The following is a 24,670-nucleotide window of genomic DNA, read 5'->3' on the forward strand; positions in this document are numbered from 1 at the left end:
GAATGGCGTAGCACATATTATTTATGCGGTGCTACCGATACACCAATGTGAGCATAAATAATGTGGTTTGGAAAACAGCAGTGGTGTCCAAAAACAAAGAGCCGCATGGAGAGAAACTGATCAATTAGCTACTTCCAAAGTTTGTAAAGAAGTAAGGTATAGCATTTGTAGTGTCAGTCAAAAGCAAACAAACAATCCAGCACTAGCAAAAACAGCACAGAGAATATAAGCGAGGGGAGCATTGGGATGTTATTTGCTGCAGTGCCATGCAAAGGAGGGGGTTTGTTGTCGCTCTGGCATGGTTATATGTGCAGACGAGGGACCTGATTTGCTTTGTTTGTTATTCTTTCTCTTTTCTCTAGTGGATTCTTGTTTGGATGTGAGAAAACCCTCTGTGTCTTCATCAGAGGGTGGTTGAGTGATTGTGATGTGCGCCAGTTAGCCCTCCTACCATTATAAACAGTAATGAAGATGTTCCGACCCACTCATCTTTCCCTCTCAGCGTGCCTTGATTCCCTAAGTGCCTACTGAAACACATGCCCAGTACTCTTAGTTTATTCACACTTTCACCACCACGTTCATCTTTACTCCCAACCCCCGCTCTGGCAAAAGTTCAGGTATCTGAAGAAATTCATCTTGTTTCCATTTTTATGTTGAAAGCCTCATTTATGGAACCCGTGTGACAATCACAAAGGGTTGAGGGCAGTAGAAAGCACCAAGCCTCTGTCTCATAGCCCCACTATCTGGGGCCTGTGTCTCAAGTGTCCATTGAATTGGAGGATGGCAAAGTGGCACAGTGCACATTGGGAATGGATGGCTCTCTTGGGGATGGAAAAGAGACCATCCGTCTAAGAACTACTCTGTCCTTGTGCCGTATCTGATCTGGGGTAGACAGAGTGTATTAGCACTGAATAATGGCCCCACACTGCTTGACCAGCTTTCTGCTCTCCTGTGCGATATTGCTCTCCAGAGGGGGAATTTGTAGGAGAGGGGGGGCTCTCCCTTGTAGAAGCCTCTCAGGCAAGCATTATAAGGTCCCTACCATGCCCAGAACTCCAATGGTGCATGGGAGTCCTGAAGCGCTTGTATAAATTGTAGATAAATCTAAAGAGGAGACTATGAAAGTAGAGAAATGGTGGAGAGTATAACCTTGAAGTTTTAGAAGTTATTAGTCTGTCTGGATATTATTTAATCCTGCAGTGGATTGTGTCAATGACAGAGAGCCCGACAGCAGAGAGACAGTGAGAGAGAAAAAGAGAGAAGGGAAGACATAAATTAGAGACTAGGGAAGTAGTGGTTATGGTCTCTTTTAGCTTCAACCTCCAACCTTTTTTCATCCTGCAGTTTTCCTACTAAAAGAAAAAGTCATCTCAACTGCCGTTGCATTTTAGCTTTTGATACCCTGGGGGGCTGTTTTATTCTAGCATTGATCCAGACTCATAACAACAGAGGTGAAATCCCTTCGCAGGTGCAATAGACGTCCTGTCTCTGCTCTGCACCTACACAATCAAATACAAACCTTGTTTTCCACAATATCACTGCCCTCCCTCCTCCTTTTCTTTTTCAAAAGGGCAGGATCCATCAAAAAAGGCAACATCTCTGTTTTGCCACCTGAGTGTGTTGTACATCCATTTCTTTTCCCAGTACCATTACAAGATTCAGAGTCGGCCAATTCCCTTTGCTATTGATTTTATTCCATTTATTTTTCACCAGGTTTGTAAAACCTCCCACACAGAAAACCATCACTTGACAAATAACTTCAGCATTACACTTCTGGAAGGCCATTTTCAAGAATGATTATCTTCATTTTGTTGTCGTATCACAATTAGATGTAGAAAAAAGAATTAGCATCAAAAGCAACTGAGAATGTGTCCATCAACAAGGTTTAATAAAGAGGAAATGTACTATTATACTGTTCAATACTGTTGAAGAGTGGCGGTACTTTAGGGTAAGAAAGACAAAATGCAAAATGAAATGTGGGCTCATAAAATTGTTTTCTAGTTAGGTATCCATTTGTTTAGTTTGTCACTATTTCTCACTGTAACTTGATTTGATATGAACTATATTATAATTTATTTATTGCTTTGTTTTCAGTTGTTTTGTGTGGATCAAGATGTTTTGGTGCATATGCTAACATGTAATAGATGAAGCAAAAACAAAATCGCATGAATTACAGCCAAGATGTAACTCCCCAGGAATTATGTCCATTTTAACTGATTCTGTAGCACACCATTTACATCTAGTACTTATTTTTAGTGGTAGAGCAAGTAGTATTAGGCCTTTTGTCAAGAAAAGAAGAAGATAAGGGTGTTGAGGTTACGAATGGAGAGTCAAATACAGCAAATTCAACTTGTCTGTGGAAAATGACATCACTTGCCACATAGAAGTCCATCTTTTGTTTTATGGCATTGGCAAATAAGTGGTAAATAAACATAATCTGGGAGTATCGTTTTTAAATTTGACTGATATCAACATTCGGACTGAGCAATGGGGTTGTTGATTAGCTTTAGAGTATGACAGGTGTGTAGGTTAGACAAAAAGCTGCACAGAGACACAGACAGTACATATCTACAGTAAATGACATATACAGTTATCTAAACATGTAACGATGCACTGCTGTGAAAGATGCAAAGGTTTGATATTTTCCATATTTGTGTGCTATTAGTTTACTGTCAGCAACCTTTACATAACAGTTAAAAAAATGTTTTCAACACTGTTGGGAAACTTCCTGAAAGTGACAAAGATTGAGCTCCACTAAATTATGAAGGATAAACTCCCTCCAGTGATTTTCAGAGCCTGTCAATGCAGCAGTACTGAGCCCCTGAGGAACCTTTCCATTCTTTTTCTGTGTCTCAGTGATTATTGCTCATTTTTCCAACCTAATAATAATGGTTCTAAACACAAACACATTCCTCTGTCTTTCACTATACAAAGCTGTATCTTATCTCTGGTTTCAGTAAGTTTGACAAAACTAGGTCCAGAGTTTTGTTTTTTTTGGTGCACATGCCCTCTTGTTGTTTGCTGAATTCAGTTAAATGACATATTAGAGTGAAGACCAGGGTTTCATCCTCCCTACTGGATACTGTGGATACACAACGCAATTTCAGGAAAAGCTGTAATCTTGACAGCTTCATAAGATGTCCCACACATTATATTTCCAGTTTTCCTCCAACTCACTGATGGACATTTAATGTTCAAGGGAGACTATATGACCACAAAGCGAACAGCCATGCAACACACCCCTGTATTGCTTTGCTGCACCCCAGTGAAACATGACAAGGTTTCCCAAGTGGTTCTCTGACATGTATTTTCATTAAAAATTTCAGCATGACAGTGTTCATTGTTTTTCTCTTTTCATCTCAATGTGTGGGCATATATAATAGTGTCAGAAGAGGGTGTGTAGCAGTGATTAATGCTACCAGTAATGAAGTGTTGAAAAATAAATAACACTGATCTGAGAGAACTTCATTATAAGTTAAGTGTATCAAATTTTCTCAATCCTTTCTTGTACATTTATAGCTTGTGCAACTGATCCATACACACTTCATTTTCATGCTCTCACCTGTAGAGTGTGACAGGAGGGTTGGCCTTTGCAGAGCAGTGGAATTTCACAAGGTTGCCCTCCAGAACAGGCTGAGGCTCCACTGAGAGATTGACAAGTGGGAGATCTAAAATAATACACAGAGACACAAAGAGAACAAAATGAGACAAACACCATGTTGCAGACATTTTCTGTTTTCTGAGTAAGGCTTGGAAAGAAAAGAAAAATTATAAAACAGATTTTGCAGATACAGTGGGACGACACACTGACAAGCAAATATATTTGTTTTATTAATGGGTGCCAGTTTTATTTGCTCATTTATTTATTTATTTTAGGGACCCCCAAACCGATTTGACATTTTTTATGTAGCACTAAACTACCAAACATAGTATGTATTGTGGGTTGCTGTACATAGCCCACTTAAAACCAGTAAGTGAAGGTCCTTATTTGGATTATCTCCAAATAACACAAAGGCAGTGCTTAAAACAGTTGTGACAACTTATCACAGTTTGTGGAAGCATTTTGTCCTGAATAATAGGAAATTACTCTGGAATAATTTGACACCATATTTTAATCTTACTGCCACCCACCTCAGGGTCTAAGCTGTCTAAGCAGTTATTGAGTAATACTGTAATGTATTTCACAGGTGTGGGCGAGAGCATGTTATTTTTTTCCCTGTATATCTATAAGCAACATTTTAAGTAACAAATTAAAGAAAAACTTGACTTGATACCAAGTTTCAGTGCATGACATTCTGCAAACAGCCAATAGTCCATAGTGCAAACCACTGCAATTAAAACAACAAGCAACCTCTGTGATGGCGTAGAATTAAAACAATTCTTAGAATAACAAGCATTCAGATTATGCAAATTTAATAAACAACTTAATACATCCTAATTGACAAAGGTGGGATTCTTTTTGAAGATACGTGTTAATTTCCATATCAATGCTGCCCCATGCAAAACAAACAGCTATTTACCCCAGAGACCCAGAGAATGAATTTCAAGTAGGTTGAGCGATTTGTCAGGGTTTCTGAAAAGGAAGTGGGCATGTTTTGCTGTTTTCTTTAATTTCAAGCTGTCCCAATGTGGAACAAACCAAATGTCAGACTATTCACATTAGCACATGTTTCTGTGCTAATGGTCTCCACTACAACCTTGTTAACATCAGACTTATATTTCCATTATGTCCACAGCACCACAGCCTGTGCCATCTGAGGTTCTAGTCTCACACTGGTATACCCAAAATGTGGACAGTAAACTAGTCATGGGGGAAAGTCCTGGTTTTGGGTTTGATGCTGATGAAGCCATCTGTTCAACAGGTGTACTACGTCTTTCTGCTCTGTGTTCAATAATACTAATGTATTAACCAGGGACTGTGTTTGGATGTGGATGAAGAGCAGTTGTGGGCACATACATCCACACAGAATAAAGAAGTATTCCAACACTAATGAATCCAAACAACACTGTGTATGGTTATGGAGAGTGATTCTGTGTGTGTGTGTGTGTGTGTGTGTGTGTGGGCATGAAGAGTAGGAAAACTGCTTTTACCCTGTGGCTGTGCAGATGCTCTGAGCTGGCTCAGCTGCCACAAAGCCCCAGAGAGGGGGTGATCCAGGTGTCGTATTCCTCCCTACTCACACAAACACTATATTCCCCATCAGCAGACTTATTTCCCTTCAGGACATTTGCCCCACACCTCCACCAACCACACTACCACTTTCAAATCCATGAGCTCCACCTGTGCCAATTCTCCCCAGACCAGTAAAGAAAACAACAACATTGTGGATCCTGGAAGGCTGAAGGCCACAGTGAACCAACAAAGTCTCCCCACATACTGAGCAACCAACTACGTGTGTGTGTGTATGTGTGTGTGTCTGTGTGTTTGCATATGCAGGCACATGTTTATGCAGGGCATGTGTGCATATGAAAGGGCATGTGGGTGTGTGTTATACTAAAATGGGAAACCTATCCACGCCTTGAGCAGCAGTGTTAGCAGCCTGTAGGTGTTTTTAACATTGCAAGTGGTTAATTACGTGGTCAAAAATGTGGGTAGAGGGAACCTCAGGGGCAAAATGACAGATGTGGCAGTAGTGGAGGTGGATATAAAATCCAGCAAGATGAGCAGTAAAGCAAGAGACAGGAAAAAAAAGCTGGGGAAATCTGGAGGTTGTGCTTGTGCTAATAGACACAGCAATGCAGAAGCTAATTTACAAGTCGTTTTCATTAAAAGAATGTTTAAAAAAGCTGTAATTTCAGCTGCTAATAAGATAATGATTATTTCGCAAAAGCTGACTATCTCTTAGAAAAACCTTAGTTAGTCTCAGCAAGAGGTAGCATCAAGACAACATTGTATTTAATTCTCAGAGTGGTGAGAAATTTGCTGGATAGTTCCAAGTCCCTGAGGAACCACATACAAAAACAGGCATCGGAGCAACAGCTATGAAAAGTCAGCCAGCAAGGGCCTTGGGTGCGAATCAGGGGCTGACACTTCTATAACCTTTGACCCTTCAAATATGAAAGACAACTACTTAATAAAAAATCCATTGCCACTTTGATGTATAAATGCATGAGTTGCTGAGTGAGTGCACTTGAGGCAACATGCCACAGCACATCAATATGCAAGACTGTTAAATCTTTGGATTCGTCAAGAGACTACTAGCAATGGAGAGAGAGGCCTTTCCTCCTATCCATCTGGATATGGATAGAGGGAAAGGGGGGGGAGTAGGACTGATCGGAGCTGTGAGAACAAGAGGATGAATGGTGGGGGTAGTGTTATAGTTGGCCGACAGCTTTTGATCGGTTAGTTCAAAGTGGAGACCAGATGGTGTTTTTGGAACATTCTTCCAACTTCCCTCTGTTTCCTGGAGATAGTGCCAACATAAATTGTTTTTTCCTTTCTTAAAGCTCAATTTCCAGTCTCTCTGGATCACCGTAGACAGCTGTTCTCCAGTAGGACGAGCCTAAAACTCCGGGTGTGTAGGCTTTCTCCGAAGGGTAGGGAATCTGTTTGTGGGCCATCCGCTCGTGGCTTTATAGCCTTAGCAATATGGGCAAACTGTCATATGGTTGGCTACGTGGAATACTTCAGAAGAGAACAGACTGACTGACAACCTGGGGTCCAGCATATTGAGTGCAAGATATCCAATGGTTGAACACCAAACAGTTTTTTTGTTTAATGAAAACAGATGTTCCACAACAGATATAGCATCTTAAATAGGTGGTGTTGTGTTCTTTGTAGCACATCTGTAAGCGCCCAAATATGTTCATGATCAATGTTTTGCTGTGTAACAAGTAGAAATCATATATTTACCTAATAATAAATAAAATCACTTTAAGATCATTTTGCATTGCACTGCCATCAGGGCTTAATTTAACATACAGAACATTCTGAAGATTTTATTGCCCCCTTATCATTATACTATTTCTCTCTCACTTTCAAATTCTGTCTCAGATGAATTTGCCATTATCTGCTTGATTAAGCACGGAGAGCATGTAGCTGAGCCAAAAACAAATCCTCCCCAATTGCACATCTGCATGTTCTTTATTAATTAGTCTCAACAAATGGCATCCGTTTTCCCCCCACATGGCTCAGCTTGTTTGTAATGCAAACACACGCTGAACCTTGGCTTTGCTCATCCCTATAGCACATTGATTTCTCACTAAGGCTGCAGATATGCAGCTGGACTAGAACATATTTGAGGGATTTTTTAAGTTGTGTGATGAGTGGGATTCAGCGGGACATGAAACTGTGGCATCAGAATCATATTTCATTTCAGTAGGGGGTAGGGGAGTTCACTGATTAAAGTCCAAAGGGCGTAATGCAAGTTAAGTCATGCTGCTGGAGAAAACAGCATCAGGGGGTTGCCAACCCTCTGCTATCAAATAATTACAGTCTGCTAATGGACCGGTTTGGACAACTGAAGTCAGCAGTCTATCCAGGGTTCTGAATCACTTCTGTTGGCTCTAAATCCCTCTCATTCTGGCAACATCACCAGTACATACTGTATTTAGATGCTAATTTGTCTAACCCCAGGTCAGATAACTCTGTATGAACTTCTGTGGGAATGAAACTGCTGAGGTGGATGTAAATCATGAGCATTAAAGTGATGACAAAAAGAAAATGATGTTGTGAAATGCATTGGATTTTAGGCTGGTTTAAGCTGTAGAGCAATGTGCCTGGTTGTGTTTAGATTACTCTCATTTGGATTGCTATAAGGATGGAGTTGAGAGAAAGAGGGCATCCAAATGTCAAGAAGGGCAGACAGACTGTGGAGACTTTAATTATCTTTGTTGCTATTATGATGATGTCACTAACATGGTCAATTAGATAAGTCGGGACTAGAAAATAAATTCGACTTTTATTTCTAAATACTGGAACACACAAGCATTTAGTTTAAAGTGCAAATGTTCTGTTGAAAGTTTCCACATTTTCAGGGTATGCACACCCATTTGGTGATACTTACCTATTTGCTGTGTTACTGAGCGTTACATGAGAGTATCAATATCAATTTCACCTCATATCGTTCAATACAGGGCTATTGCACAGAGTATAGTGGAAATATTTGCAAGGCATTAACCCTGTGTTCAATAAGTCATAGTTTTGTATTTCTGATTTGAAAAAAGAAAAATTTACTTTGAAGTCAATGTTCATTTGACTGTCTATAACATGTGTTGTCTTCAAAAGAATTTGAAATTATTTCTTCATACCCTGACCAAAAGTGGGTTAAAAGCTCTAGCCAAAGATCTGTTGCTTTTAGACCAGCAAATTATAATGTATCTCCAACTGATCTTGGAAGGACAGAAGTGGCTGTGGTGTGCAGCTGAGCTTCAGTGACTTCCTCTGCCACCAGGGTCCCACTTAGACTAACAGCAGCTGTTCACCAGAGACTGCCATTAATCCATTCATTTTTTTTACGGGACTGAGGCACATTGCAGCATCACCACTCTATTTTTACTATTATTATTGGTTTACACGAGTAAACATAAGAAATAGTTAGAATTATTTGAAGGCCCAATTAATGGCATTCTATGTAAAAAAAAAAAAAAAAACATTTTTAAAATGATAAAATTTTGAACAATATTTTAGCTGATTATCAATTCAGATTGCAAAATCCACTTTATCTTTAAAAAGGGGATAATGTATTAAATGTGAAAGTCTCTTTCTTTAGTTATTCATGTTTAGTGTAGAACATATGCATATAAGTTTATAAAAATGAAAAAAAAATTGAAGAACACTAAATGAAAAAAGAAATCACACAACATACAGTATGTGCACATCAACAAAATGTTACCATGCACCACTGTAACCTTTACAGCAATTTTTAGAAAAAACTATAGTACTTAGTATATGAGTATGTTTGGAAACAAGTTCAAATTCCTCACAAAAAGCACAAATTAAATATACTTAAGGTGTGTACATCCAACTTAACATGGCAAATGACCTGGCTACAGACTGTAGTGTCTCTAGAAAAAATGAAGGTTCTCCGCAATTATAAACCACATACAGTAAGAACCTGACATGGGAATGATTATTGCTATAGAATTGAAAGAACACCCACCGCAATTGTAAAAGAAGAGCTGGTGTTACATTTATTTCACACACTGACAGGGAGCGCCTAAAGGAACCATTGCTTTGATAGGTAAGGTGATGGCTTTCACCCTCTCTGAGAATGGTTCACTAAGAGAGTAGCAAAGAGTGGTTCAGGTTCGGTTTCTCATGCTCTAATAAAGTATTACACTCGTGATCTCTGACAATACAATGTTAGGCTCCATCTTAATCTATCATTTTAAAACCATCACTAATGAACGAGTAACAAATAGATGAACTCTGAGTAGAGAAGTAAGAAACTGTCATATTACAGAGTGTCCGTGTTATATCGGTGTGTCTGTGATTTGTAAATGTAAGTTGCTTGTCTCATCTCACTGTTGTGTGTTGTCATAAAAAGACTGTTTTGAGTCTGTTTGTGAATTGTGTCCAGACTACTCCTTGCTCACTGTAGGAGACTGTGGCCAAATTTTGGCCGTTCTGTTCAAAAATGTGTCCAAGTAACCCATATGTTGTCTAAATTTAGATGACACAACTGCAGCACTCATTAATTTTTTTTTCTGTTATGCACCAATCAGTTTTTGAGTGGCAGTCATTGACAACTCATAAAGTCAGGAACTATTTAGTTGCAATATTATGTAAAGTAAATGTCACAATAGGGTGTACAAGGCATAAGCTCCACCATCTGCTCTTGTTATTGATGCATATTTCAAAGTTAGTCACAGGTTCTAGAACTTTCTTGGCCATTTGAGGACAATTTCCTGGTGATTTATTTAGAAATAGCTTACCTATCTACACAGTCTTACTTGGTTCAGCTTGGCTTTTAGGTCGTTTAAGGATTCAGCCCCTGAATTAGGACACAGCTTTTGTGTGCTGCCTTCACTGTATGACAACAGCTGCTCCCCATCAATATTAACCACTTTAGTTGTTCTTCCACACTGCAGTCTCTAGAGAAGCAAATCACATAGGCCAGACCTATATGTGGTGTCTGGTCCTTAAAAGGAGGGAGGTCAAGTTTTATCTGCTGCTATTTCCCATGTCATTGTGATCCATCATTTATTTATTAAGTGTAGTTTTTTCTTTTTTGTGGCAGAAAGACATGGTGTACTCTCCAGTTTTCTTCCGTGAAACGCATGCTGGGCTCACCTGTAAGGGGTTTCCAGATATCCAAATTTGCAATACTACATTCAACACAGTCATGAATGTGAATAATCACAGGGAAGTTATCATTGTACTTACTGTACAAATTTGTATGCAAGAAATACATCATCAAATGCTACAGAAATCTAGATGTACCTTTACAAAAAATAGCTGTGTCTCTACAGTAGCTAAAGGGTTAACTTTGCGTGTCTGCAGAACATCATTATCATCATCAGTTCAGTGTTTTGCTCAAAGCACCGACAAGATCTGATTTTTGTTAGAAAAAAAACATGCAATTTTTCGGATGTTGTTGTTGAGCCAAGATCCCTGCAATCAAATTACTCAGCATTGAAATTAAGAAAATTGATACCCAACATGAATGAATCAAAGTTCAATTACAGCATGTTTCATTTTGGGAGCAGCTTAATTTAGAAGTGGATCTTCGCACAAACTCCAGAGGCTCTGCTGAACTGTGCTGAACACTTTACCTGTCAAGTCTGAGGAGGGAGTGGGGGGGTGAGAATGGAGGGAGAGAAACGAGAGGCTAAGCCTTGTGGGAGACAATTTGGATCTTGACAATTAGTCTCTGCTGCCGCTCAGTTTGATCTCACACTGTGAAAAATGTTTTCAGGAGCTTTAATTGTGTAAAGAGCACATTTTGGAATGCTAATTGCAAATCTGCTGCACTCATTTTTCAGGGTTAAATCATACTTTCAGAAGCAAGCATGATGCTATGACTGCAACGTTTATCACACATCATTATGCATGGTGACAAATCATTTTACATGTGGGCAGATTTCCCTCTCAGACTACATGACAAAAAAATAGCGAGGACAAACTGCAAGGGTTGCAAACACTAGCAACTGTTAATCATTTTTACTCCCGCGCCTGAGTTGGCCTGATCGTGCCGTGCCCGCTCTTGCCATGCTTGCCTCTTGTGGTGTACATAATGAAAAGAATGGAGCCGTCAGTCATAATGGCTCTCTAAATAGCATTTTCTGCTTTATTAGTCATACTTAATGGTGTTGAAGGGGCTGTGAGTGATGCAAAATCCCTTTGTTCAAAGCCCTTCTCTTACTGTGAATGCTTCTTGATCGAAAAAAGATTCCCTGACAATTGAGGCTGAATGTGTTTTACACGCTGGGCTTACTTTGCCTATGTTAGAGGGGAATTGTGCATGCTCTCATCAAAAAGATTGATGGCATGAGCAAGGAAATAAAAGAGGTGGAGACAGTGTGCATAATGCCACAGCAAGCAGGTAGCTGGACCAAAAAAATGACAATCCTGTTCATTTTAGATGGACAGCTCCTTTGATATTTCATCCTAGTGAACAAAAAGTGATGCATCACCAATCCATCCACCCACCTACATGGTTTGAAAGCAAAATGGAAACCAATTATAAATATCCATCAGAGCCTAAAATGAATCCAAGATGTTTACAGAATGTTAGACATGTATGCCTGTCTGACAGTTTCACGCCCCTACATGTGAGAAATACTTCATATTTTGAGTAATGCATGTCATAGTTTTTTCCCTGTCTGTACTGATCACTTACTAAGGGACAACAGCAAGAGGGAACAGGGAGACGAATAAAGGGAAACAGAAAAGGAGGAGCGGTGTACTTACGCTGGATGTCAATTGTGACACTGGTTTCCTTGCCGTTGGGAACTGCTTTGTTGGAGGCCCTACAGATGATCTGTTGTCCTGTTTCAATGATGGAAGGTGATAGATAGAGCATGCTCACGGTACTTTCTCTCTTGCCATCCCGGAGAAAATTCTGCAAACAGTGAAGAGGGACTGAGTGTAACAATGTTTTAGGCCTCTAAATCTACACCAAATACGCATAGTTGGTTTGACAGATTACCACACTGGCACCTCGATTTCCATCCATTAAAATCCATTAACAGAAACTCCAGTCTCCTTTGACAATAACCTCGAAATGCTTTCCACCACCAAACTTTGAACTACATAATGGGTTGTATCATATGTAGCCCAAATCCAAACAGCTTAAGTTATATCTATACAGTCCACATAAAAGATTTTGGTCAACTGAAACAAAACAACTACAGTAAATCAGCAAATTTAGGAATAAACATGGCAAACACACATTATCCCTTGGGGAACCAGAGGCAAACCCTCAGAGCACTCTAGCCTGTGGTTTTACTGCAAAGCTGAATGACTGGTATACAAAAAAAACCATCATAAATAAAAAAATAAAAAATAACAAAAAAAACAAAACAAAAAAAAAAAAACAGAAATTTGTTTTTTGAGCCTCTTTTGTGTGTCTGGAGAGATGTGCTCTAGTGCATGGCTTGTCATACTCCACAAAGGAAATCAATCTTCTTTTCAGCGCTCATCCTCTGAGCCCTACATTGTGGAAGCCATCTGGAATCGGTTGGTAGCACTCTGTAGCTCTCCCTCTTCCTCAGATGCTCAGAGGAGGGCTCTGGGAGTCTATGTTAACTAATGCAGGACAGAACAAAGTCACTGACTAGAACAAATTGCGTGGGCAACGGGGCACAGTGTGGTCAACCACAAAGTCAAGATACATTTCCCTGCCATGTTTTTAAAGGAGGCTCACAGTTGTTTTACAATGTTTAAAGAAAAGAAAACCCCTGCTAAAGGAAAGAAACAAAATGAGTTACTTGGCTTGCTGTACAGTTACCTGAGGAAAAAGCTTTCACATGTACAGACTGCTTCAGTGACAGCACAATCAACACTATATTTGCTAAGCAATGCTTAATGCCATTGCTCTTGCAGACAGTGCATTTAAGTATAAAATAAAAGTTGTATTAATACAGAAAATGTAACCAGAGATGTCAAGACGGAAACTTTGTCAGGTACAATATATTAAAATATTCTCACAAAGTTCAAGAAAGCTAAGCAGCATATATATTTTACCCACCATAATCACTACGTATTAATCATTAGCTGAGTCAAACCCATTGTCGGTGTACAAACCAGCAGTAATTATCTCCTCATTTCTCCACTTTAATGCAAGGGTTTCTATTTAATCAAACTGTAATCTAACTATGAGCCCTCCTTCTCTTTTAAGCACACCATAGTCTGAATAATATAATTAAAATGTCATTGACCTTGTAAAATCAAACAGCAAGTTACTTTAAAAGAAATCTTTTTAATGAAACACTTCATAGTTCAACCACCTTGAGGTGCCTTTTCAGTGGCACGTCATATTAGACCTTTGCTATATTGAATCAAAGATAAACAAATATTTATGTATAATAATAAGCATTTTGTCCACTGTAAGGATAATATAGATGCCATCCATGTTCCTGTGAAGTTAATTTGTATGTGAAGAACCATGTGATGAAATTCATAGTTACATTCATAGTGCGTGAGCCACTTCTAAAGCAGAACGCATTAGCTGTCAAGCACGGGATATGTCAATGTAATATCCTTTCTGACACAATCAGGATTGTTTCCCTCGTCGCTCTGGACCTGTCTAAAGTCATTAATCTTAAAAAGGGGGTTAGCTGGGTGCTGCATTAAATTCAACACCATGCCACATTACAAATTGATAAATTTTTACATCACTGCCTGGAGCTTACGTGAAGAATACTTTAACTATAATAGGGGAGAATTGGCAAAAGTAACTGCGACTTTTAAACATCAGTTGTGTGTTAACAGACATAGGCAGAAACTGTGAGCTCTCTTTTAGCAACCTGATGAAATCAAGGCTAATATTTTCTGACATTCCAGTGCTAGTTTGGGCTAGACTGGCTGTAATATCTCACAAAAAGTAAATGCAACAATACCAATCTTAATTGGCTTAAAGCTGCAACTGCCAAGCCAGGCTTTACCTTAATGAGAAGGTGACCTGTCATTAGAAAACCGGCTAGCAGCTTAAATAAGCCTAACTAACTAGATTATTTAATTTAGGGTTATTTTTAGAGTTTACTTTCAACCTCTGCTGCCCAGCATATTGTATAGTGGAGTTCTCCAAGCAATAAATAAACAACCAACAAAATTCAAAGTGAAAACCCAATTTAACACACCTGGTGCCACTCATTAAGCAGCACACACTGAGCCTGTTTTTGCATGTTAAAGTTATTTACCTAGATGATGTATCAAGGAGGATGCAAATAATTCTTGCAATGATATAATCTGCAATATTTTTACAAATCTCTTCTTCCTGGGCTACTTTGGTTTCTTTGAATAATGATTGCAGATTTGTACAAGCTGAATGTGGATTACATATTATTTTGACATTACATACAATCATTTTTGCTAAGTTTTGGTATAAAGAGTAACGACATTACAGTATGTGGGGAGACAAAAATGCATATGATATAAATGTAGTCAAAGGCTTAGTTTTACCTTTGCATTTAATGATATAAGTATCTTTTTTAGTAAATCCTAAAGTCATTAAAATGAAATTAAATGACCCACTGAGAATGGGCTAGTAACCAGGGATGTTGAAGAATAAAGCTGTCCAACGATGGTGCTGAATTTATGATGCAAGCAAAGGTTAATAAATTAAACATCATTAATCTTCTGATAACTCATCCAACACACCTTTAAAGTGTCTCTGGGTTATATTTAATAATTTACTCATATATTCAAGTCATTTCAAATTTTGGAACACATTCTTTCTTTCAAACTGTTTTAAAATTGAACGTTATAGTAGAGAAGTAAAAATATACCTTTTCATCCAAAGTCACTAGGGTTAAAAATTCCTTTTAGTTTACAATAAGTTACATAAAATAGTAGTTCAAAGTTTTTAAACAAAATTAATTGAAGTGATCTATGTTTCAGATCTATGTCTCACAATAAATAAAAGTTCAATAAAGAAAATTCAGTGAGCATGTTCATACGTGCAGTGCTCGTTTCAATTCTTCCATTCTTTGTCTTGATTTGTAAACATCCTTAACCCACCGACCCCTTTCATTTTTACACAGAGACAATGGTGGTGCAATAAAGTGCTGTAATTACAGACTATAAGGGATATAAAAATAATGAAACTAAGAGGCAGCAAAAGCAGCCGCTTGAAACGTGTAGAACAGCAGGGTGAGTAACTGAGAAAAGGTTGAAAAGATTGTTCTCTCTGGTGAAATTATATCCACAAACTGGAGCAGCTTCGTTTAAACTTTTACAGTCTTACTTGGCATTAAAGAGCGATACTGTTTTACTGTGAATCTGAAAAGATACATAATAAAAAGCAATATGGCCAGTTCATAAAAAAAAATAATAATAATAAAAATAAAAATAAATCACAATAATTTTAAACGTCTTAAACCTGAGATGATTCCCCATTAGTCACACTTCTTAGCTTGCCACAAGATTTTTCAGGCAAAATGTGTTGCGCCGTCTGGTAGAAGGAATGCATCTTGTTTTTCAAATGGTTTGTTCAACCATCCCAGTACTAGAGTATCATGGAGCAAATGTGAACACCTTCTAACCACAGCTTAGACCTGGACCCCAAATGTTACAAACAGTCTTTTGCTTTTTACCACTGAGAAACTCCACTGAAGCACAGCATGGGGGGGGGGGGGGGGGGGAATTCACAGTTAGTTAAACATTTTTGAACCATTCACCTTAGTGTGAATAGTTTGTGCATCTTTATTACTTTATAATAATTCCTCAATTGTACATGTACTACAACTCCGGTTTTTGAAAACTACCCTCAATAACATTAAGCAATGCATCAAAGTGGTGACTCCCTCATTTCTCCACACATTTTGCTAAGCGATAGCTTTAATTATACACTCTCTCTTTGACCACTGGTCCAATAAATAGAGTTCTAAGAGGTGATAGAGATCAGGTTTTTGAGGCCTTAGTGGAAAATTATCTTTGGGTCAGAACTATCATTAGATTTGACACCATCAGGAAAGCCATTTTTTGTAATCCTCCACCACATCTGCTCACATTAGTCCTCTTCATTTGCAGGATATGAGAAGACCATTAGAGCAGATGATTATGCTTACAAAATGTCCCACTACTGGTCTTCGAACCCCAAAAAGAGTCATCTTCTTTTAATCGAATCCATTGCTTTTTAATGGTAGGCAATAGAGATAAGAGAGCAATAGAGATAAGAACATACTTGGGCTCAGTGACGGCATGTGAGCATCCATCAGCTACCAGCACAGAATGTCCTCATATCTGCCTCCGTTCTGAGAGGAAGTGAACGCAGGAAGCACACTCTCCGCCTACCATTAGCAGGCAGCACCTCCAGCAATCATTTTATTCAAATCGGCCTGCTGCCGTACCCCAGTCCAATCAATGGCATTTATCTGCTCTTTGAAAAAACCCGATAATGGGATGAGGCAGCGCAGAGTGAGAGAAGGCGGGGAAGGTGTTAGTGTGCTAAAGTGTTTCGTCTCTTTATGTCCTTTGTCTAAATGGAAATAGAACATGACAGTGTTGATTGCATGATTAGCCTTGAGGGCTAATGTCAATCAGGAGTCTATGGATTCAGGTGATCACAATACCAGGCTGGCATGAACAGTGTCTGTTGTGTACTGTGGCATTAAAAATGGGGACAAGATGTGTCACAGGGACTCACAGTGCACCATGAAAAGGTTCATGCAAATACCAGACTGGAACGTGACATTGTAGATTTTTAACAGGTTGGAAAGATAAAGAGAGACAAATGCCACTGAATGAGATCAAAACACCAGAGAGAGAAAAAAAACAAAAGCCCTGATAGTTCCATTATCTCCCCCTCTGTTTGTCTAAGCTGATTTGGCTTCTGGGGGAAAAAAGTCCAGCAATATTTTTTGTAATAAAAACACAAACTACATTCTCAAGGAATTTCAAAGAGCAGTCGGGATGCTGAGGTAAACGCCCATTGCTTCAAGCAGTCACTCTGAAACATCTCATGGATGTTTATCTCTTTGCAGTAGTTAAATGTTCCATAGCTTGACTTGGAAAGATGTAAATTAACAGATGTTTTCGTTCCTTTTTTCGTTCAAAAAATCGCAAACAATGAAGCATGCGTGCTAGGCTTTCCAATCATTTACCACCCAACCTTATCTACAAACCTGGTATGACACACAACCCTGTGCTTACCTTAGAGTACATGGCCCCATTAAGAACCTCACCATTGCGGATCCAAATGATTGAGGCTGCAGGCTTGGCATTGTCAGCGTGACAAGTCAAATTGAGTGGTTCACCAGCTCTAAGGCTCACCACCGGCCCTCCGCTGATGACTGGGTCTTCTGGGGGAACTATTGATAGAGATACAAAGAAGGGGGTAGGGGGTGCAGAGGAAACAAAAGTTATTTATGAGTATGTGTTTTTGATTTTTTGATTTTTATTTTTAATGAATAACACTGTACTAGAATGGAATGCCTTTGCTAGCATCAGCTTTGTTTAGTTTTTAAATTTATGATGAACCATAAAAGACTAAAAGAATTGCAAATACTAACTGCACGGACCTGAAAGTGCCTAAATCCCATCAAGAGACCAACTTTTGGCTTAATGTAAATAAATAAATTATATTTCCTTAGGAAACAAAACCCGCATCTATGGTTATTCGCATAGGAAAGGCAATGACTTCACAGTGAGAAACCGATTTACCCTGTATTTAATGGAAAATTAGCAGAAAATGGTTCCGTTTGAGGCACACAGTGATTTGCACAAGCCACAGCATGAATTTCTAAATAACAATCAACACTACCATCAGTCAAAATAGTAATTTCCCAACTACACATACAGTATTCATCCAAATGTTAGGTTTAAATCTACTTCAGTGTGCACATAACCCTCCTCTGATGCACATATTTGTTTGCTACTCCCCCCACCCACCCCCACCCCCCCACACACACAAACACAAATATAACAGAGAAGAAAGCAGCATCACAATACTGCTATACATGCCTTTAATGGCACTGATCAAAGTCGTATCCCTATTTTAACCGTGGGCTGATCTGTTTTTTTTTTTTTTTTTTTTTATAACTGAAACTGCAGTGAATTATTGATTGACCTGAGTGCTCATTACAATGAAGATCTGGGGCAAGATGAAATCAAAGGCTGCAGGCAGCTGCCATATTCCCTTGCAAAAGCATCATGATTGGAAAGAAGGTTGTTATGGGTTAGATTTATGCTGTCAAACAGCACTGAGATGAATGAAAATAAGGGAAATGTAATTTGGGATGATGTTTTGCACATTTAATGGCAATAAGCATAAAAGTGCGCTTTTATGGCAGACATAAATGAAAGTGTGTATCCAGAAAGTTGTGCATGCAGTTTTCTATGTTACTCATTCTTCAGTGAAATTACTGATGTTATCACTTTGTTTAACTCAAACAAAACCTCTAGGACCTAGAAAACTTTCCGTATTCACATACTATAAAATTTTCATTACCTATACATTTGACACATTTTTTAGTTACAGTACAGTCATTTATTATCAAATGTTTTCTATTATATTCACATTTAAATTACTTTGGTATACGTGAATTATTTGCATGGTATGATGCAGCACAGAATTCAATAACTACTGTTTTCAACTTTATGTGAACAAGCTTGAAAACTACACTTGGTCTATCTTTCTTAAACTTTGTCCAAGTTGTGCTATGTGCTGACTAATGCAAACTGAACCCATTGGTGCAGTTTTACAATAAATGTATTCACCTGCAGTTAAAGAGTAACTGCAATTGATTATCCAAAATGCATCTACAAAACAAAAAGCATACATTTTTGGAGTTTTCTGTCAGCAGACAACTTTAAAAAAAAGTGGCAACAAAAGAAGGAGCAGCCACAGCGAGCTGTGTGATGAAGAGCTGCAGGAAACAGTCTGCTCATCAGGTTCATCTTAGTCTTCAAGTGCTGTGGTTGATTAGTCCACGGGGGTGGTATTCTGGTCTTTTGCTCATATGCCATTGCACACGATTGACTAAAAATCATTGAGAATGTTTGTTTGTCCAAATTATCACTCATCAGTACCACGCATTTAAAATGAGTAAGAACTGAATCAGACCAGTGTGGGAACAGTGTCTGGACTCTGACTAGACCAAACTAATCACTCTGACCAACTGGACCAGCAAAGCTGCTATTTCAAAGAATTCACACTCGCTGGCTCCTGTTGTGCATTTGAGTTTGAAATGCAGTGTTAATTCTGGCTGGCTTCCTTTCATCTAGTCTTCATTAATATGCAGGGTGCTGAGAGAGGTAGATGAATCTCAGGTCAGCACTAGCAGATCAGACAGCGCAGTGTGCTGATCTAGGCAAGTAGAGAAGATCCTTTGTGAGAATGTGGTCACCTTCTGGTCCTCTACCAGCAATTGGAAACAAGGTCAAGAAGATCACATAAGTTTATTCTTATGCTATGAATAGAGCTACTGCATTATGTGAAAATGAGAAAAGGAGCATGTGAAATGCATTATGAGCTGGGACCCTCGAGACAGCTCTTCCATTTGTCATTAAAGAAAATGAACAAAAATGTGATGCTCAGTCATAGCACTGTGACAGCTGATTGCAAAGATCCAGTTTTATTGGCTGGCTGTCAGTGTTCTCATTGCATTGAAGCAATAATTAAATGTCAAACGTATAAGGATGATCCTTTTTTTCCCCTCACTGCAAATGCAAGAGCGCTGATATTCCTGTTATTGCTTACAACTGCTCAGAAACTCTCAGAGACAGAGAGATCAGAGGCTTTTTTGCTTTCTCTCAAAGGAAATATCCCTCCTTTATAATATTACAGTAACACATATCGTTGTCTATAAATACATGCTAGGATCAGAAGGTAACAACTATTGAGCGCAGTTACCCGCTAAGACTTTTAGTAAGTCACTACGCCTCCCTTTGACCTTTATTAGTCTCAGTTGTCTGCAAATGTTCAGCCTTATTTTTTATTGAGGGATGTCAGAGCACACAATCCAGGAGGAGATTACGATTTTGTGCATATCAGGCTACATGGGAGAGAAGAGGTCATACTCAGACCAAACAGTGCACATCTACAGGTCGTGTCCCCCTGGAGAATTGCATGCCAACAAAACACTGAGGGTGAATAGTGAACTGACAAGTAGAAAAATGATCTGCCAGGTTGCTTCTATTCTGTATCCTTAGCATCTTTCTGTCCTTCATTGTGTTTGAGGTATTATTTCATCTGGTGGTTGCCAAGGTGAAGAGAGTTTGTGACAGTTTGGACTGTTTTCTGTGTAACGATGTGCGAGGCACTGAGCTTGTGCTGGCATCTATTTGACACCACCAACACTAAAAGAGAATGGAATACACACACAAACACACACAGCAAACAGAGGCAGTTACATTATACAAATTACACAAAAGTCTGGTAAAAGAGGAACCTTTTGTACTCTTTTAAGGCAGGTGTCTGCTGATGAAATGAGATGATTTGACCAGTAACCCAACATCCATTGAATACAAATGAATGAGAGGGTAAAATGGATTTAAATAGATATTTAGCTCTTTTTTCCCCATATAGGATCTTCCACTGATCCTGCCTTATGAGTGCCAGGTCTAACAGTTATACAGAGGCCAAGCCTTGAACTTGAATCAGCCATCATCATTACTGGGCTGTTTGCAAACTCTGCAGTCCCTAATGGTTCTAAATTAGCTCTTTACTGCGGCCATTCGATAGACTTGGCATAAGCAGTGTGGTCAGTGGTACAGATTGATCGCTTCTCTTTAATTACAGGGCTGACTCACTGCAAACTCCTTTCCCCTCACTACTTTTTTCCTTTGGGATGATAATGTAATCCCTTTTAACACTTTTGACAAATTTGCATTCTCCTTTGTCTCAACGCAGACAACTTTGGCTTGCGTACACAAACACTCAGTTAATTCATTACATAACCCATAGAAGATTAGTTGAAAAAAGGTGTGTTTTGATTTGCATGTCTGAATTAATGAAAGATGTGAGGTGTTTGGCCTCGACTAAGGTCATTGTGAACTGGAGTCAGTTGACATTACTATGACCTAAGCATTTGTTAGTTCATAGATTTTAATGTTGGGTTATAAGTCAAGAGCTTTAAGTTTTATTTTGAGGAAGAAAGTGATTTTTTCTGGACAACTTACATTCCGGTTTGTGATAAGAACTGAAAGAAATTCATATTGATTTATCCAAATCTACCAAATGCTAGAAATATATCCAAAAATCCCACCTTGAATGCCTTAGTCAAAATGAAAAACAGTAAGTGTGATGTCAGAAAGCTTGGATTTCAGTGAGATCATTTACTTTTACTGCATAATCAAAGTTATCCATAAATGAGCCTTCATGTGTAATTAACTGAACAGTGCAAGGCAGTAATTCGGTCTCTTGCAAAACAGCCCTGAATAAACCCTGGGGGTCATAGAGCGGCCTTTAGCCCTGTGATGTGTGAATTCTTCACTAAACATAAAATTTCTGAAACACAAAAATAAAATAAAAAATAAATGTAACTGTAAGTTTTTAATATGTCCTAGGGACATTGCTTGACAAACCAATATTAGGGGAAGTTCTCCAAAGCAGCCCGCGGAATGCTGCAAGGATCCTGGCTTTCACGGAACATGAGGAGGAGGGAAAAAGCAATTTGGAGGCGAATAATTGTGAGAGGGTTCCTTACAAGGAAGCTGCATGGTATAGGGAAGGGGAATGTTGTGTCCCTCCTGTAGCGCTATGCTCTAATAGACGTGTTCTGAACAACAATGGGGTTTCTGACTTGCCTGTCTATTTCAGAAGAATGTTTGCTTCGGCCGGCTGTCACCCTGTTGCGACAGCTTGCAGAGTTTGTGATGGATAGATCAGAAAAAGAAAACAAAACAAAAGAAGAGAGGAATACCCAGCTCAGGTGAATACTGGAGACATGTGGGGCTCATTGGCCTCTTCAAGTGCTGTCACTGCACATTTGTTTGCAATCCAGAACGTCCTCAGCCATGTGCACATGCGTGCGCACACAAAACCTCCTCATACGGTATACCAAATGAACAGTGCCAGGTAAAATGGAGGGAAGGAAGAATGAAGATGAGATGAGGAGTGGGACATGCCAGAGCTGTCGCAGACATGCAGAGCCTGCTCCATGACAATGCAACCATGTGCAGCCCCAGAAGGTGCTCTCCACAGATGGGGAGGGTGCTGACATCAGTGCTAACCACCGCTCACCACCAGGCTAAGTTGTATTATGCATTTAATGTCTGTGGTGGGAGGCAGTAAGTTTGGATTTAAGGTTTCCAAAGTTAAAATAACATGCTGCTTCAATAGACCAGTCATTCCAGTCATTGGTCCTCGTTGTTTTAAAATTGTCTTTATGCCAATCATTAGTTTGTTAACAGCAATTACAGTTAGCGGAAAACAAAGCTGTTTACTTTGTAGTGTAAATTCAAATCAGCCCAGCACCTGTACACAGTTGGTACTGTTGTTTTGCAGAGCACAGATGTATTTGTGTCATTTCTCCTCCTTCTGTTGAAATGCTGCGGGGGAAAAAAAAAATAAAAAAAAGAAAGAAAAACATCCTACATAGAGTCTGTCTACCATAATCATGCACCTGTTCACAGCCTCTGTGGTATCATAGATGTAGTTATCATTCCATCATGTGTTGCAGACAAAAATGGCAGAAAAGGCAGAGTAATATAAACATAAACACTGGAGTTATATTTTCTTCCAGATTGACTTTAGGACACTTTGTCTCTCTCTGTGCTTCAGAGATTCTTGGCTAGACCGAAATTAACTTGACGAATTGGTTACTCACACGGGAGCCTTTTTTTACTCCTTTGTGAAGTGGTAATTGGCCTATGCTGCAAAATGTTCTTGTTTGTCAGAATTTAGCTCACACACACAAAAGGGATAGGGATATGATTGATTTTTGTTACCTTTAATTAGGAATGAAATACAGTAAAAAAAAAAAAGCATATGTTCCTATGTTCACACTCAAAGAACTTGGGTACAAGAATTTTGTAGAGTCGGTCACACCAAGGTAATTTGTGTCATAAATTTTGTAGCCCAACTGAGCTGTTATACCTATATATAGGTATAACATAACTATAGGAATGACCCTGAGACTCTACTCACACAAATACTACATGCGCTAAGAGCAATAATAGATGAAGCGCCGTACACAACAGCATAAGCTTTTTTTTTTTTTTTTTTTTTAAATGAACAAATAACAGCCAAATTGCACTAATTGTTACATATTTAACAGTCACAGACAGTGTCTCCTGTTACCGACCCATCAGTGGTCAGTCGTTTCTACCGACTGAGAACAGCATAACTGGCCAAATTAGCAGTGCAACAGCTCACATATTGTTAGCGGACAAGTGAGTAGTAACATGGACATCCATTTTAATTTGGACTTTTCTTTTGTCCTGTTTTCTACATGAAACTTCTAATTCTTCAGTAGAATTCTCCCCCCCCCCTTTCTCCTGCCCTCAAAGTTCACCTACATTACTAATAGGATGGCAGCATGATCCTTGAGCAATAATGAATACAGACTTATCCACAGAAATGGCTGATTCAGCTTTAGCAATTGGAAACAACAATGACAAAAGATACCCTTGGGCTTTGTGCACATGAATATTGTTGCTGAAGCGCGGGTGCAAAACATTGACAATGCAGAAAAGGAAAACAAATATCTTGCACACAATGGTTCATTCAAATGGCATGCTATCAGTTATGTTTGGCAGAGGACCAGCATCCTACAGTGGGTATGAATGCCTGTTGTTTGAAAGATCTTGTGGAAGGTCTTTGAAGATTAACATACAGTACATTTCATTTTAATAATGAGATGAACCATATATGGACTATGTACAATTGGTGAGTCTACAGAGGCAATAACATAGAAAGGGGTCTTCAATATGTATCCAAACTAAACCAAGCCAATCACCCTTTTTTGCCCTTGCTACATTTTAGAGTTTATTAGTATTATTTACTTTTTATGGCCATTAATATTAAGGAAAAAATACCAACAATTTTTAAAAATCAATCAATCAATCAATCAATCAATCAATCATTTTACCTGACATGTTTTTTCCCAGAGAAAACAATCATTCGGCCATAAACATGAGAAAGAATGCAACACTAGGAGATTTTTACTAAATACCTGGAAATTACTTTCCTTACTTTTAAACTCCAAACAAGTCTCTTATGGTGTATACTTTAAATGCAGTATCCTATTAAAAAAGTTTCAAAAACAAACAAATAATTTTAAAAAATGCCTGAGATGTATCAATGAGTCATTACATTGAAAAGGAGTTATAAGTTACAAATAAAAAAAATAAAAGCAACTAATACACCTTTTTTTCTCTTGCAAAGACCTAATCAAACCACAGTGATATCCCTTCCCCTTTGTTCTACTGGTCCCCAACCTAAGGTAGAAAGATTTGATCCAAGGTCTGAAGCAGTGCCAACTTGCTGCAAGGAATATCAGGGGTCTTTTTTTGGAACCCAAACTCTCTATTCTCTTCCTTCATGACTAATTCACAAGAGCTTGATTCTCCTTTGGCATTCGAGGGTAGCCCTCCAAACCATCCAAATGCACCAATGGGTTA

General features: G+C 38.8%; 1 protein-coding gene across 7 annotated transcripts in view; it reads right to left on the bottom strand.

Moving 5' to 3' along the window:
* kirrel3b (kirre like nephrin family adhesion molecule 3b) overlaps positions 1 to 24,670 on the bottom strand; it is a 151,812-nt gene that overhangs the window by 23,688 nt on the left and 103,454 nt on the right. For all 7 annotated transcript variants that reach the window (XM_067508273.1, XM_067508278.1, XM_067508276.1 and 4 more), the window contains 3 exons: positions 17,258 to 17,415; positions 11,855 to 12,005; positions 3,563 to 3,668 (listed from right to left, as the gene is read on the bottom strand). In XM_067508273.1, coding sequence (XP_067364374.1) covers positions 3,563 to 3,668; positions 11,855 to 12,005; positions 17,258 to 17,415 — 415 coding nt within the window. The remainder of the gene's footprint in view (positions 1 to 3,562; positions 3,669 to 11,854; positions 12,006 to 17,257; positions 17,416 to 24,670) is intronic.

This window comes from Channa argus, chromosome 6 (genome assembly GCF_033026475.1).
Source record: "Channa argus isolate prfri chromosome 6, Channa argus male v1.0, whole genome shotgun sequence".
In the NCBI taxonomy this organism is placed as follows: Eukaryota; Metazoa; Chordata; class Actinopteri; order Anabantiformes; family Channidae; genus Channa; species Channa argus.